The sequence below is a fragment of the Crocuta crocuta genome, unplaced genomic scaffold (assembly GCF_008692635.1).
Source record: "Crocuta crocuta isolate KB4526 unplaced genomic scaffold, BGI_CrCroc_1.0 scaffold112, whole genome shotgun sequence".
Taxonomy (NCBI): Eukaryota; Metazoa; Chordata; class Mammalia; order Carnivora; family Hyaenidae; genus Crocuta; species Crocuta crocuta.
The window spans coordinates 3673178-3689991 of record NW_027528818.1 but is presented as its reverse complement, the minus strand read 5'-3'; the positions used below and the strand labels follow the sequence as shown (position 1 = coordinate 3689991).

General features: G+C 37.8%; 1 protein-coding gene across 2 annotated transcripts in view; it reads right to left on the bottom strand.

The window, feature by feature from the left end:
• Positions 1-828: 828 nt before the first annotated feature.
• The window catches only part of INPP4B (inositol polyphosphate-4-phosphatase type II B), a 367279-nt gene continuing 351293 nt past the window's right edge, over positions 829-16814 (bottom strand). Inside the window, exon 22 of one of the 2 annotated variants that reach the window (XM_077755935.1) lies at positions 829-6607. In XM_077755935.1, the coding sequence (XP_077612061.1) occupies positions 6475-6607 (133 nt within the window). In that variant the 3' untranslated portion in view covers positions 829-6474. Of the gene's footprint in view, positions 6608-7822; positions 8047-16814 lie in introns of those variants that run through there. The other variant, XM_077755934.1, reaches the window with a different exon arrangement.

Here is a 16814-nt window from a genome sequence, read left to right as displayed (position 1 = left end):
CTTTGGAGGTAGCAAAATGTAGGAACAAATGTTCTGAGCCCCTTGTCATAATGTGACTTTGAGTGGGAATGCCACTTACAACATTCGAGGTAGTCTGGCGTGGATGTTTAAGACAGCAGAGCACTACTCCTTCATTCAGGCCACTCTTCTAACAGCAGGTGGTGTTTCGCTATAATTCATTATGCATTGTTTCACCACGGGGCTATCTACAGATTGTTCCTGCTCAGAGGTAGAATGACATGTTAGTACAAACATATATTAATGATGATGACACTATAGAAGAGGAATTCTTCTTCCTGCAGGATCAGCAATGTTCTTGAAAGTTTCCAGACGGCAAAACTTCATTCTTTCTTTACATGCAAGCAGGGGCCTCATTTGGTTCCTTTTTTGGCAACAAGATACAATCAAAACTTTGGAATTTGCTTTCTAGTATCAGCTACTATAATGAATTATAAATGATCAGATCCAAATAGCCCGTAAGGAGAAGTTACCTCATGTGCTCAAGTGACTATAACATCATCTCGGCTACAGAGATCACTGATTTGCTCAGTGTTGAAGCATTGACATCTGGTTCTCAAACTCTTCTCTAAATTATGGTTGATCTTGCTCCTACAGAATAGCAACCATAAAACATGCATTCTGCTAGTGATGATGAGACTAATGGTATTGATGTAAAATTAGTGGTGTAATTGTGGTCTAGCAGAAAATTAGTCTATTCTCTTTGAAATATTGTTTGGGCTACTCTTCAGCTATTTTAGTTAACTTTTAGACATTGCTACATTGATGAAAATGGAAAAAATGTGTGATAAGGAGTAAAAGACAGAAACATAAAAAATAAAAATCACATTTATTTAAACAAAAATATACACACAGTGTACAATGAATATGGTTTACACAGAACAATAAAATAAAATGGTATTTCTTCTAATGTCAGTATAACATGATCTAACCTATCTGTGCCCATTTCCTAGGAATACACATTCTTGGCTCCTCTACAATACATATTTAACATAAAAGAAAAAAAAATGCCAACATTTCATTGAAGTACCACAAGAGTCTGAAAATTAGATGTTAGGTTAAACAAAATAATAAGATATTCACATGAGAAGTATGTGTACAAAGGATAGCACTTGCTCAGGGAAATGGGGATGTGCGTCTACTCACAGAAAAAATGGAGCCTGCTTCTGAAAAGTTTGAAAGTCTTTTGACATGAAATATGTTTTAATATTGATAGTGATATGAAAACTTCACAAGACCCTTATGGATTATAAGGTAATGTCGCCAATATGTGAGTCAATATTGCCTGCTAGACAATGAAACCATACCAACTGATCATTAAAGAGGGACTATTGGATTGTGCCCTTTTGTGACCTTAGAATAATTTCCATGATTTTAGGAGGATTGTGAATACATTTGTGCTATGAGTAGGAAAGTGTGACATCACTTAAAAAATTCTATTTACTAAAAGAAAAACAAGGTTTATTAGTCAACATCACTCGAGTTAGGTTTTCTCTCTCTCTTGATATTCACTCTTTCTGGGTACTATATACTGCGTTGTGAGCCTTGTTTTCTTTTTTAAATTTATAATTCTAAATATTCATGTAATCTATGAGAATTCAAGCTGAGGACAGCTAATTGCATATACAATTGATTTTGGCTGATACTACCTTACCTTTTTTTTTCCTATCTCCTTGTTACTAGTAGCCAGATAAGCTTTGTTTCTTTGACATCAGAAATGCTTTAGACTCTCTTACTTGCTTAGAAATGAAATTCAAAAACTGATTAATTTTCACTGTGACTCAGAAAGTAAAAATCCAAATTTCCATACCTTAACTTTATACCTAATTGGCCCATGATGTTTTATCTAAACATTAATTGTATTTTCCTGTTCTTAAAGACGGTTTTGCTATAGATAGTATCCGTTTGGGGAGAAAGTTCTAACTTAAAACTTCCAAAGACACAAAGGATATACTATACTGGGACTTTCTGTATAAAGCAATAAAATATAAATATGGAAAAAAAAGCATAGCTTTTGCAGATTGCAGGTGAGCTAAATGAATGTCAATTCACACTACGGTTGCTCAGCTCTCAGCAAATCACTCTCTTTGGTGCATAATGTGTAAGGCTTCCAACTATTAGGGATTCTTTGTGTTCAATGTGCTCACTGCCCTCTGTAACTGCTGATCACAGTTTTTCTCAGGCCAGTTTCTGAAATCTGTGATAAATGTTAACTTATTTCCTAAGGATTACAAAAGGTGCCCTGAATGTTGAATTAAACAGTTGATATATCACCCTGTTTGGAAAGCAAACCTCTGAAACATCTGCAGTGTTTTAGCATACTGCTGGAGTTCACTTTGCTTAACCTAACAGTTTGGGTTTCAATGGAACTCCATGCATTAGAATCTGAACACAGTAATAGGTTACTCTTTTTCCCGCTTTCAGCAAGTGCTAAAGTTATAAACCTTAAAAATTCGTACTGAAGCACATTTTCAGTGATACTCTAATTAGGCTAACATTTCCCTGAATTTGGCCCACAGTTGTTATTGCTTACACTAAAGCTGCATTGCTAAGATTTCCCTTGCAGAACATCAAGTGAGATACATTTTTAAATGCATCTGTATGATTAAATAATTTAATTATGAATAAAATATAAACCTCAAATGTTACTTACAGTCTGATAGGTATCTTTAAGACAGGGTAAAAAACAAAACAAAGTTGTAGCCTTCTGAAGAGGCGTGATTACATTTGATACCATATGAATACCTTTATAGTGCTTCCGATTATTTGTTATTTGCTGGAGAAAAAGTGATGGTGACTTTCAGTTGTGTGCTGGTAAATGTTTAACAACTGGCTTTCCAGCAATTAAAGGTCCCAGTTTGTAGCTTTGGTAATTTCTGTGGTGTAAATACTCCCACTGTGGTCAATTTCAAGCTACCCACGTGATGTTACCGGGTGTGGAGTCAGGAAGAGATGCACAGTAGAATATGATAATCCAGTGTTTCCACTGTGTACATAAAATTGACATAAATAACTTCAAAAGCACAGATGAAGAGTAAAATGTAGGGAAATAATAATGAAGTGCTCAGTTTTGATTATTATCTTTGTCTTCAATAAGATTTATTCAATTGCTTTTGATAATTTAATATTTAATGATGGTGTATTTAACAACTGGCTTACAAAATTCTTGGATATTCAATGATCAACTCTCATGAGTTGCATAAGCCAGTTCTAGCACATCACTGATGTCCTTTCTCCTTGGCATGTACCATACTTTCCATAAGGAGAACTTTGTTGATTCGTTGAGAAGTATTACTCCATATAAATCTTATTCTTTTTCCATTGTAAGTCTTATTTTGGACTTACTCTACTTAATTGAGGGGCGGGAGAAGGAAAGTATCCTTCCTCCAGATACTAGCTTTTGACACTTCACAGTTTTTCAGAAAATCAGGAGTTGGTCTCTTGTAAAGTAAGAACTGGAGTTTAGTCACGTGGGATACTGCTCTAATTAAGCGAGAGGTCATTTTAGCACAATCTGGCAGCAGGATCAAATGGTTGCTCTGACTTAAAGGATGACTGGACTGACCAAACATCAAACGATTGTTTTGCCACGGTGTAGACAAAAATCCGAGATGACATTTGCAAGAAAAGCAAAAACAAAAACAGAAACAACCACATGAGAAATGAATGAATGAATGGGACCAAGTGTGGCTCTGCTTCAATCAAGTATCGGAAACTTTCATGTTCAGCTGTCTTGTGGAATATTTTCAGTCTCTGGGTTTTTTGTTACTGGGTCAAACATAATCAAGATTTCACCTTCCCTTGTTTTTAAATATGTTTTCCGTAGCACCCTGTAAACAGCTAATACAGAATTGATATCTACATTTGATACCATTAGAGGGGAAACATATTTTTAGCAAAAATAATCTTGTTTGAAAATGTCATTTTCTTGGTTCAGTTTCTGACTCAATCTCGATCTCTTTAAGTAGGCCTGCTAGCGTTATCTTTTAAATAAAAATAGAGAGAAAAGTATGACTAGGCTGTGTTTGTACAAAGAAGATTTTAAAACTTTTTAACATTTGCTCTTTGATTTAGAAAACCATAATAACTTAAGAAATAGTGAAGTGGATTTCTAAGACTAGTTGGAATATCTCTCAGGAAAGCAACAATATTGTTGTTGATACGAAAATTGAATTTTCTTGATGAAATCCACGTTTAAAAGTATCCACAAATACAGGCTTCGTAGAGAGAAATGCAGAGGACTATGCTAACAATAAGTGAGAACTTCTATGCATTTGTATTACAGTAAACTCTAGCCTTTGAGACTTTTATATTAGTACTTATCAAAAAAGAAAAACATCTTATCAAAAAAGATTTGAAATATCTTCCCCCAAATAGAAAATGCTTTTGTTGGTTTTCTAGTTAATAAGTATTTTTTTTTCCAGATTTGAGGCAAGTGTTTTCACTTTTAAAAATATAGGCAAAATTTATACTGTTTATAGAATTTTCACTTAAGGTCTCTCCAAACTCAGATCACTCCTTGACATACTGAATGAGGCTTCTTTGTTATTCAAGGAAACCTCTGTCATTCTAACCTCTTTACCTTGAATCCAATGGGATAATGAAAATAACCACAAATCCTACCATTTTCAAATTAAACTGAATATTTTAAAATTAATATTTAATCATTGAAGTGGAGAATGAAATATAAGGGAGAATACTAAGAACTTTGTGAATAGATCTGTAGTACACAGCCACTTTTTATTAAGAAGACTATGAATTGTTTCATAGCAATGGCCTCAAATATAATGCCGCAAATCATTAGCTAAACTACAGATTGATAATTATAGTCTGAAAAGCCCCAAACAGTTATCTAAAATTTGTACTACCCTGAAAACTCTACATGAGCCCAGAGATCTGTTTGGAGTCCTTAGTCAACACATATCTTAGCCAAGAAGCTGTCATACTAGCTATGGAAAGCTCCATAATATTATGTGCTGAATGTGGTCACAGCCAAGAGACGTCTATGTAAAAAGCCTCTGGCATTTCCAAAGGGTAGATTTATGCTCTGGATGGCATACTCTTCCAATGAGTGAGGAGAAAGAATAAACTCTTAACATCTGGAGAAAATAGGTTTCATTTATTCAGACCGTCGTACTCTACGGTTTAATTCCAGCAATAAATGCCAATTTTTATTTAACTAACTAGCATTCTTCCATAATTTTCAAGCATTTTTAGCATGGCAATTTGGAAACCAGACAAGCCACAGGCCAGGAAGGTAAGAAGAGATTGTAATCATGGTTCTAAAATTCTCTAGCTGGATGATTGGGGTCATATCTTCCTTGTGCTTTAATTTACCCATTTATAATGACATTATACGAGATAATCTCTAAAGCAATTTCTAATTTGGAATTTTGGAAAACCCTTGATGGTGTGATTTCACTGTGAATAAATTGCAAATTGAAGTGAACAGAAATAATTGTTTTGGTTTCTCATTAGCTATGGCTGCATATGCCTTAACAGGTTTATTCACACATAGTAATCTACCCCAGACAATGCAGACTTCCATCATCTACATTCTGTAGATTCTATATTCCACTACCTATATTGGAAAACATCACAAAGATACTTTTTTGACTTTTACGAACTTGGCTGCATAAAGTTCAGGCTGATGGGGATTTTCATGTTTAACATCAGCAGGCTGATCAGCTTTTGTTTTCTCGCAGTTTCAGTTTCTCGCGGTACTTTTCTACTATACTATTCAACTGTTCTCTATCGCCACTTCTATAACAGGCACAGACAACCAGAGTTGAGAGTTTGGAAAAGATACCATGTTACAGAAAAGTATCTCCACTGAGTTGCTAACACCGTCATCTACCTGTTCCAGAGGACTGGCCACATCTCGTCTGGAGGACCGTAGTCTTTAAAAGGCACACCTGCAACCTACTTCTGCAGTCAAGGTCATGCATTGATGCTACTGAATGAATTTTAATTCCCTAGAAAAATATTTTCCAAATCCCACAATTGGGCTCTCAGGTCACTCGTGAGAAAGGCTGTGAAATACCATGTCCAAATCCCTCTCTCCTTTACACTCGGCTATGTTCATGTTGGAGATCAAGCACCCCTCTGTGAGTCACCTGTATTCTTCCTGCAGCAACCTATGTTTCCTCTGAATGAGTACGTTCCACGAAAGGATGCCGTGCATGAAATGTACACACCCTGAGCTGACCTCGGCCTATGCAGCCTGTGAGAGGCACTGCGTAGAAGGGAGACCTAGAATCACAATGTTCCTGGAGATTTTTTAAACGGATTTCTTTCAGAGTAATATGCTAAGATCTAATTTGAGTAATTCCTAGATTTGGGCAAACATCTCTGATCACCTCCCTCCACAAACTCATGACAATAAAACAGTGAAAACGGTGGAGATTATCCGACTGAAGCGTAATTGTGTTCCTGGGTATTTACATGTTGGTAAAGTTAGGTGTCAGCTTTTCCATAAGTCCCCTCTGGAGGTCGGTAGTACTTGGGGAAAGCCAGCAGCTGTAGCATGTTGAAAGCATACTTTCTGCATTTGATATTCTTCAGAACATTCTCTATGCGGCATCCTTCTCTGGTGAAAGGGGAAAAAGTACAACTTCATGAAACACGGAATAAATAAATATGCTTTATTTGTTCAATGCAGAGTTGCAGCAACAGTCCAAGTAAAAATAACAAAGATTCAACTCTACATTTTTTTTCACAAATGATGATACATCTTACAAAATTAAATCCTAGGCCAGGCCCAATACCATTATTGCCCTCGGAAAGAGATGATTAAAGTCTCTTTGCTCTTAACAGATATTTAAGGTTTAATAAACGCTTTAAATATAATTTGCTCCACAATACAGCTTCACTTTAGCTTCATAAATATATCTGCCTTTTTATAACTCTTCCACAAATTAATCTCAGTCTCTTTAAAACACATTAAGATCTACATGTAGCCCTAAGGATGCAGGTTCTAGGAATAAGGCATTTAATTTATTAAGTCTGGCCCTATAGATTTTAAAAGGAAAATTTCATCTCTATTTTACTTCATTATTTTAGCTGTGCAACGAAGAGAAAAATGGCTTTCCGAACAGCCTGGTCCAAGTCTCCGCTTTATAAAGGAAGGGTACTTGTGCACAGACAGTACAAAAGTCACAGGGGCTGAAGATGGCGTGTAGGACACAAATAAGACCTTGTTAAAAAGAATAGAAAAGTACTCCGAGAGCCAAATCAACCCAAACAAGAGTTACAAACAGGTTAATTTAATTACAAAACATAAATAGCCATTCTCTCCATCAAATTACTTGACAGAAAAGGGTAAATTGAAGCAAAGAACTAACATAACTAACAGACTAAGAGATCGAACAGAAGGTTCTATCGGCTGACGGCAACAATGATGTTAGCACAGTGGAAATAAAGTCTCGAACCGTGGAAATAAAGTCTCGAACCTCCCACATCTCTATGACTTGACTCAGGGTTTCAGTGCATTGTGCAAATTCATTCTTAATTGTTTTGAATAAATTGAATGGGAAGAGAAACAGGAGGTGCAGAACTTCAAGCTTTCAGGATTCTGTTCTTTGTCTTATTCCAAAGACAGAAGTTTAAAAATTCTTTTGAGCTAGTTAACAGTGGGAAACACTTTTCCATGAACAAAAGAGCAAAATAATTCACTTAATGCATAGTACGTCTTTTTTAGATTTTAGGAAAAACAAACAAAACGCTTACATTTCAAACATTTGTTGTTGTTTTTTAAATTCTGTGAATCTGAAAACGTAGAAATATTACAGCATTGTCCCCATAATTTAAAGTCCATTGTCATTTGTAGAAAAGAAAGGAATACAACATAAAACTTATTGGTATTTGGCTAATAGTAATGCAAGACTTAAAATAAGCCACACAACTAACAGGTGTGAGCTGACAAGCAGCAAGGCGACAGGATAGAAGTGGCGAGAAGTTGGCTTGTTATCAGTTAGACAGCCTGTTTCAGGATCATCGGATTCATTCAGTGCTCCCTGGGTTTGTCTGCTGTTAGACAGGGAGGGGGAGGGGGGAGTCAGGGGAGAAAAGAAAAGAGTATAGCATTCACACAGTAAAGAAACTCAACCTTAAATATCCTGAAATGCAACACAGTATTTTATAGAATACAGATGTTTCAGATGGAGTTTTTATGCTAAAGAGTCCCAAACGCATCTGTGCATTATTTTCTCACTGTCCTACATTGACAAATGTATTAAATAAGAAGATTCTGTGTGTGTGTGTGTGTGTGTGTGCAAGAAGGAAGTGAGAGACACTATGATACTAATATGAGCTGAATGTATATGCACAAGGAAGAATTAAATAAACATAACAGCACCAATCAACAAGACTACATGAATAAAACTAAAATATGGACCCATAAAAAATAATCTGATAAATGCATCTTTGGAAAATGAGAAGAGAAACACAGATTGCAGAGAAGCAAACGGACATGCCTGGCACATTTAAACATGCCATCTAATGTTACTATACCTACATAATGCATTTAAGGCTATAATAATGATTTATGGAGATGGTTTGGTATGTAAAATGAATGAAACATCTGACATGTCATCCTTTGCCAGCCGTAAGATTAGTTTAACAAACCCCAACTCAGCGTCCTTCTGTTAGTTCAGCTCATAAACTATGTTTTCTGCTGCTCATCTTAGACGAGGCCAAATCTATCTCCAAGGGACTCCTGATCTTAAAAGAGATCCATATTGCAGAGTGACTCTCCGGAAAAGAAAAGATTTTCTGTGTGAGTAAAAAATGGGCCTTTGTCATTGGGATTAAAAGCAGCTCCGATCACGGCAAGTCTGAAATACGCCATGCCGATCGATATATGCTGAAAATAAAAATTCTTTTCTATGTTGTATTTCATCTGTATTCAGAGTATTCAGAATTTCAATTGTACTCAGTCGGTCAAGGAGTAGTTTGATCTTTATCAGCTCCTCCAGGTTCTGAGGCAGAAAACTGCTTGTTACCCAGTCTCATGAAGAGTGCCATGTAAGCAAGCCCCCTTTCAACCAGTTGCAGCCCCTGAAAACCTCCTACAGAGAGACATTCTTTTTTTTTTTTATTTTTTTTTAATGTTTTATTTATTTCTAGGAGAGAGAGAGACAGCGTGAACAGGGGAGGGTCAGAGAGAGAGGGAGTGACAGACTCTGAAACAGGCTCCAGGCTCTGACCTGGCAGTCAGCACAGAGCCCGACACGGGGCTCGAACCCACGAACTGGGAGATCATGACCCAAGCGAAAGTCGGACGCTTAACCGACTAAGCCACCCAGGCGCCCCCAGAGAGACATTCTTGATGAGGCATTTGACCACACTACCGGCCACATTTGGCCCAACAGCAGTCATACTTACTTTGAACATCTAACAGACTTAACGTAAAGCATCAAATCAATCACGTTATGCTGTGCTCATGTTACGCTTGTTCTTTGGTAAGGGCTAAGGACTATGGAGCCAGTGACAAAGTGAAATAGAGGCTTATCTGAAAAACAAATGGTTTATTGAGCTAAAGGGGAGTTATTCTGGACTCTTATAATTCCTATCGTCAATTGTAGGAGTAACCGGGTTACTTGTTCAACATTCCACGGCACATTAGGTAGGAAATACGCAGTGGGTTTTAAAGAATTGATATCTTTGTGATTAACAAAAGCTTCTTTGTCCAATATCGTTTCTCTAGTATCACTAACATTCCCTCCTGAGCAGTTTTAAGGTGGGAGTTATCTGTAGCAAATCTTAACTCTGTTGAAACCTTGGTTCCTTTCCAGTGTTTCTTGTTCACGGAGAAATAGTCTCCTAAATCAATCGATCTCTTTTTCTCTGTCATCTATCAATCACGTTACAAATGTTACCTTCTGACTAGAAATGCAGGTTAAATATTAACCACAATCTATCAATATAATAATATAATAGTATAGAAATACTCTTTGTCCCAGTGGGGCCGCCTGTACATAGGCTCGGGCTGAGGAGTACACTACTGGCCCAAAAGTAAGTTGAAAGGATCTTGTAAGAGTCCTTAATTCAAATACTAACTTATACTAGGTGGCTTTTTTTTTTAAACAACTGCCAGAGGACATTTAATGCTTTCCAGTCTGTCTGCCAAATATGCCTACGAAGTGAAAATTACTAAATTAAAAGGTTGTATTATTTTTCTAGGTTTGTTTCTGGAAGGACAATTTTATAATTGAATTACCTTGTTGTTTACTAACTTCAATCTCTAGAGATTAGAATAATACATTAAAAATGCCTCATGCACAATAGTTCTATTATTCAGCTAGAATTGAAAGTAACATGGCCCTTCGGCTGCTATATAGAACTTAAAGCCCGAGGCCCCCGATCATGTCATAATGTGGACACGAGTGCTCTTGGTGCTGTTTCCTTGCTTTCTGCTTAGAATCGCTCAAATAAATGGTCATTTCTTCATAACCACAAATGAATTTTTAAGCACTCTGAAAGTGTAAACTGCAAAGGATGTGTTGAGTAATGATATTGGTAATTTCCTCACCAGCAGATTATGAAAAATAACCAGTGAGTGGCCGCCTTGCAAGGTTCCCTGACAACGGAGAGTCATTAGTTTTAGCCATCGTTGGTAGATCACCATGGAAGCAAATCACAATGTTGTCTCCACTGAAAATGTGACATGATCAGTCATTTAAGGGTAGTTACTGAATCTGCGGGATAGAAAATGATGTTTTTTTTCCTTTAAAGACCTGTCAAAGCAATCACTTAAAAACAAGTGAAAGGAAATGTCTTACTTTTAAATACACCACTGCCTACAGGAGGAGACATTTCCTTAAATAAAACCCAATGTGCATAGCTTGATGCTATCTGCATACCTCTCCATTTTTCTGCTGGTGACTAATACTATATCATAGATCACAAGTCCCCCACGGCGGCAGGTAACCTCTCAAACCACACAGAGCTCTAAAAACAAAAGTTACAGTTTTCCTCTCTTCTCCTGCTGGGTAATTATTCATGAAGAGTTTTGCTATTTAGTGTTTTATTCTTTTAACCACTATAGCCCTTCAAGCTACCCCAAAGGAAAATTACCAATCAACACTGAATTGAAAACAACTTCCTTCTGACAAGAAAGCTGATTTTCTCCATGCTCAAATGAGACCATTTCACATTTAATTATATCCAAGTTTGGAGCTATGGGTACACCATCTTGAAATTATGAGCCAAAATTTTAGAGCCAATAGTTTATAGAGCTTTATTTGAGTCTACATTCACTTAATACATTGATCTTAATAAAGCGCCTCGTTTCAGGCCCTAGACTGCTGGATTGTGTCAGATTTTAAGCTGGCAGATCGGTGTAAAAATTAATGTAATGTAGGTCTGGCATCAATAAGAACTTTGAAAGTGGCACGGAAATCATAGAATCATAGATTCTCAGATGTAAAGGTGACTTTAAAAAATCTTCAAGTTGAATTTCACATTTTATAGATAAGAAACTAAATTTGAAGTCCTTGCCCATGCTTTACAACAGCAATTGCAAGGAAAGGATCTTGAGAATGTACTTTCCCTGCTTTACAGTTTGCTTATATGATAGTCTGATAAAATAAGGGGAAAGGACTTCTTGTTTTCAGATTAGATCAAAGCCCCTGTAATTTAAATTTTAACATATGCTTAAATGTCAAATTATCTACCAAAGCTTTCCAAAAATTTAATTTATAATTAGAATATTAAAAGTAGATTTCCAGAACTTAAAAAAACTGTGCAACTATATAAATATAGGGAAAATTCTAATAAAAGAATATCAAAGGTGGGATAATTTCCACTGGCCTTTGTGGCCCCTGAATCACCAACCACATTTAAAATGGTTTCTTCTGGAGTACCTGGGTGGCTTAGTCGGTTAAGCATCCGACTTCAGCTCAGGTCATTATCCCACGGTTCACAAGTTCGAGTCCCACATCGGGCTCTGTGCTGACAGCTCAGAGCCTGCAGCTTGCTTTGGATTCTGTGTCTCCCTCTCTCTCTGTCCCTCCTCCATTTGCACGCTCTCTCTCTCTCTCAAAAATAAATAAAAACATTTAAAAAATTTAATGGCTTCTTCATTCTAATTGGATTTCAGAATCTAATTCAAAATATATTATGTAGACTATAGGAAAAGCCCCTAATGAAGAAATTACTCAGAAGACATAAGACTACATCACAGCTTTGAATGTCTGGGTCATAGAGAGTTTCTAAGTATCATGGACAAGTTTGGTATAAAAGAAAGAGCAGTAGTAACCAAAACATGCACTCAGAGGAGTGTGGTTCCTCCTCTTAGGACCCAGCATACATTTCTGGACGTGAAATTTAGCTGGCAGTTTGCGGGGAGGGCTGGAGAACATCAGAGCCCAATAACCAGGAAGTGATGGTGAGTTTGGGAACCTGCATATCACAGAAGACTGAAGATTGAGAGAATGAGAAAAGTTCCACTGGCTTAGAGAAGAGGAAAATGTATGGGTAAGTGGTTGGTTTAAGACAGTCAAGGTTTCTCTAGGTTAAAGTCAGGGCTACCTTGGAGACGACAGGGAGTGTTTGAGGAAAAGGAAAAGATCTCCCATGTATCATATCCCACCACGTAAAAGATGCTTTATAGGTGTTATCGTGTTCATTCTTACAATTAAATTGGTCAGTATTATGACCTCCATGGGCCCAAAAGTGTTACAAGACTTGTTCAAGTGGCAGATAGGGGATTTTTATCGCTGCCTGTCTAGTGGCAAAACCGTATTCCTTTCACTTTATGATTGGGATCCTTTAGGTACAAGGTATCTTGTTACCTCTCAGAAACTGGTGGCTATGATTTCTTGCTAGTTGTTACATTAGATTAAGTGACTTCTACAATAGCTTTCATCTCTATCTTCCCATGATTCTTTGATTCTATTCAAACATAACTACAGTCCTCTAGAGATGCGTATTTTCTCCTACTAATAGAATAGGTGAAAGTTCGATAAGAAAGAGTTGAGGTAGGGAGCAAAAATCAAAGAATGCAAAGTATGTTGACATTGTATTTGGTCTCTGAAGGTGTTCTTGCTCATTCTTACCTATTTTCAGATTTAAAAAAAGAAATGACTTATTTATCTGTTTTGATTCAATTTCTCCCTGGTATCACTTTTTGTATTCTTTTACCCATTTCACTTTTTTAGTTTTATAAAGTATCCAGAAAACAGGACTATCTCCTTGTCAGAAGAAGCAAGGCTCCAAATAGTGACACTTCAGATAGGATCTAAACATTGCTTTGACAGGAAAGAAAAGTACATGTGCCCAGAAAAACGACTCAAGAAAAGATAGGAAAGTGGCTTGATATCAAGTCTAAGTGTGTTTTACATTAAAAAAGTTTAGAGAAAAAAGGAAGGAGAAAGAGACACAGACACAATGAGTTGCAAGTATAACTGCTTCCAACAGATGATTATCAGAGAACTGATTCCAGTTTTCATCTTAGAATTTTAGAAAGAAGAGTATTTGGATAAGGTCTAGAAAGAAATATCATAAATGATTAAAGGACTGAAGAAAAAAGCCTATGAGGAAGTGTTTGAGGTTAATTTTATTTGGGTAAAAGAAGGCTAATATGCGCTGTGATTGTGAAATGCAGGTAAGACAGTAGTAAAATAATTTTTGAGTTACTAATTTGTGTTTTGCTCCCTTATATTTTAGGCTGTAGTATAAAGCATACTAAAGATTTTAGCAGTGCTGAAAGCAAGAGCTGCCTGAACTAAGTAGATTTGTCTTTGTTAATCTCATGACTGAGAAATTGTGAGGTGTCCAATGAGAGGGAAAAGGACCTTTGAGGACTCAAAGAGGAAATAGTAAAAGAGGGAGAAAGGGAAGGTAGAGAAGGAGAGCGAGACACACAGAAAGAGCGCTAACTGAGAGGAGGACAAAAGACCAAAGGTTGGTGCGGGGTGAGGGTGGACTTGGGTGGGGTGAAGCCTTGTGTACTGTTCTGCATTGGTACCCCTGGAGGGAGGACCATGGGAGGAGATCGGCCTGCCGCATCAAGGCAAGTTGGCCGTCGGTCACTGGTCAGCTTTGCCAAAGATTCCCTTGTCTTTTTTTTTTTTAATGTTTTATTTATTTTTTGAGGGGGGGGGCACAAGCCGGGAAGGGGCAGAAAGAAAGGGAGACACAGAATCTGAAGTAGGCTTCAGGCTCTGAGCTGTCAGCACAGAGCCCTCACAGGGCTCGAACTCGTGAACCGCGAGATCATGACCTGAGCTGAGGTCAGATGCTCAACCTACTGAGCCACCCAGGTGCCGCAAGATTCCCTTGTCTTGAGCTTGGCTTGGTGCAATGAAATAAAGGGGCATAAAGGCACCATGATGAATAAAAAAACAGGGACATCAGTGGCTAATGAGTGACACAGTCTTTCCGAAGTTTCAGGGCAAGGTAAGGCATGTAGCAAGAGGAAAGCTCAAAATAATGGAGATTGACTTTCCATCAGCCTGGCTGGATAGGAGCCGAGACAGAGAATGAAGCTTGTTTCAAGAAATTTCTTCAAAACAAAACAAAACAAAAAGAAAAACCCATTACATCTTACACACCTTAGGGGACAGATAAATAAGGAAATTCTACAAAGAAATGAGTACGTAGGTGTAGATAGATACTCGTAATTCATTTTCTTTGCCCCATGCAATGTACCTGGCTTTTCTTTGTACAGGAATGCCAGCCAGATGGCTTAGTTTTAATTGCTTCAAAGGAACAGTCAGAAGAAAGGAAACCAATCACTAAAAAACACTCTGTAAGTATGTTTGTTACTATAGTACTTAAAAATATAAACAACGATTGTCTTACTGTTCTAGTTTGCCACTGTCCTGGAGTTTGAGATAATTTTTATCCTCAAGTGAAGAGAATATTAACATGCCAAAGCTAAGACTTTTGACTCCATTCTTGATATGCACCAGAGAATAATGAGGTGAATTCATTGCCAGTTAACTTCTCTGGTGGAACTGGGAGCTTGACAGAGCAGACAGCCTGACTCCAGGAATTACTCTTAAGCTCTCAAATAAAAATAAAAGTCTATATATACCAACCAATAGATTATAGCCTATGTTATTCTGAAAGTAGCCTGGAAAATGGAGCAGGTATCGGTAACAATGAATAAATATTAGAGGATGTGTAACAGGAGAGAAAATCAGTTTCTATTACCTATTTGGTTACGTTTCTAGTTTATTCCTTTAAAAGGGAGAAAGTTATGTCTATCTAATAAGATCACTGTGAGATTATGTTAAAGGAATTTACACATTCTCATTAGATAAAATTCCCATCTTCACCCCGCCCCCTTGCTAAATCTTAGTTCTTGTGCAGACAGTGAGCACCTAGACCAGATGCACAACTACTTAGTTCCAGCCCGTTTTCCTCGTGTCCTCACTAATGTTGAAGTGCCCAAGGATTCAAGACAGAGCCCTTTACCTTCCTATACTACAGATGCGCTTTCTAAGGGATTTCAATCAGTTCCTTGACTGTAACATCATTTTTGTGCTAATGAATCTGAAACCTCTCTAGTTCAGACCTCTTCTCTAAATTACAGACACTTCATTTGGATGCCTAACAGACATTTAAAGGTAGGACAGGGGGGCAGAGTGTACCACCCCAAAACATGCCACACGGACAAAACAATTACTTGGAAGTAAGGCCACTTAAAAATAGCACATGCAAGAGGGGCGCTCCGACCTCTTCGTTTCTTCCTGAGAACCGGAATAAAACTCCCATGTGAAAGGATGTGCCCTTCATGTCCCCAGAGAAGCAAACATTCTTAATGCCAGAAATGGGGGCTCAATGCTTAGTTCTCCTCAAAGAGAATTCTATGGTACAGACCTAAATGAGATCAGTCTTACCTTCCTTTAATTCCCCCCGCCCCCCATATATTTTGCCTCTTTTTGTTCAGCCCAGTAGGAAAGCATTTAGATTTTGACACTTCTTTGGTGTTCATTTGTTTTTTGTTTTTTGGGGGGTTTTTTTGGTAAAGATTTCCCTGTACATGTAAAATCTGTATGCTTTTCTCCTGTTTTTTTTTTTTTTTAATTTTTAAATTTATGTATTTATTTTGAGGTAGAGATGGCACAGGTTGGGGAGGAGCAGAGAGAGAGGGGGCAGAAAGAGAGGGGACATAGAATTCTAAGCAGGTTCTGTGCTGCCATTGTGGAGTCAGACATGGGGCTTGAACTCACAAAACCCTGAGATGGCGACCTGAGCCAAAACCAAGAGTCAGACACTTAACCCGTTGAGCCACCCAGGTGCCCCTTCTCCTGTTTGTCTTCTGTCAACTGAATTCTCAGGCCCAGCCAGAAACTCTAACAAAAACTCTAACTCTCAGATCTTCCAGATTCTTCTGCATTTGGTAAAGCAGCCCACACTCCTCCATCAACCAGTCAGACCACTTCGCACCATCTCCACTGCCGCAGCCTGACTGGGAATCCACCATGACCTTGCTCTTGTACTCACAGAGGCGGTTGTCCTGCCTTCACCACTTTGTCCCCTCTATTCAGTTTCACAAAATCTGATGTATCCATTTAGACACATGGCACATGGCAACAAACGAACTGTTCTAGTTTAGTTGCATTCTAAACATTTCCTGGAGAACATTATGGAACAAAAATGTGGCTGCATCCCAGCCCCCCAAAAGAAGCCACGCTTGTCAAAACAACAGTGATGCTTCCATCTGCAGGGAGCTGGGAACACTTTCACCTGCTCAGCCCTGAGAACGAAGCTCCCCAATCTCAAGGAGGAGGGGCAGCTACAGCCTTTTGCTCCAGACCCGATCGGGCTTCCCGGGTTACAGTCCC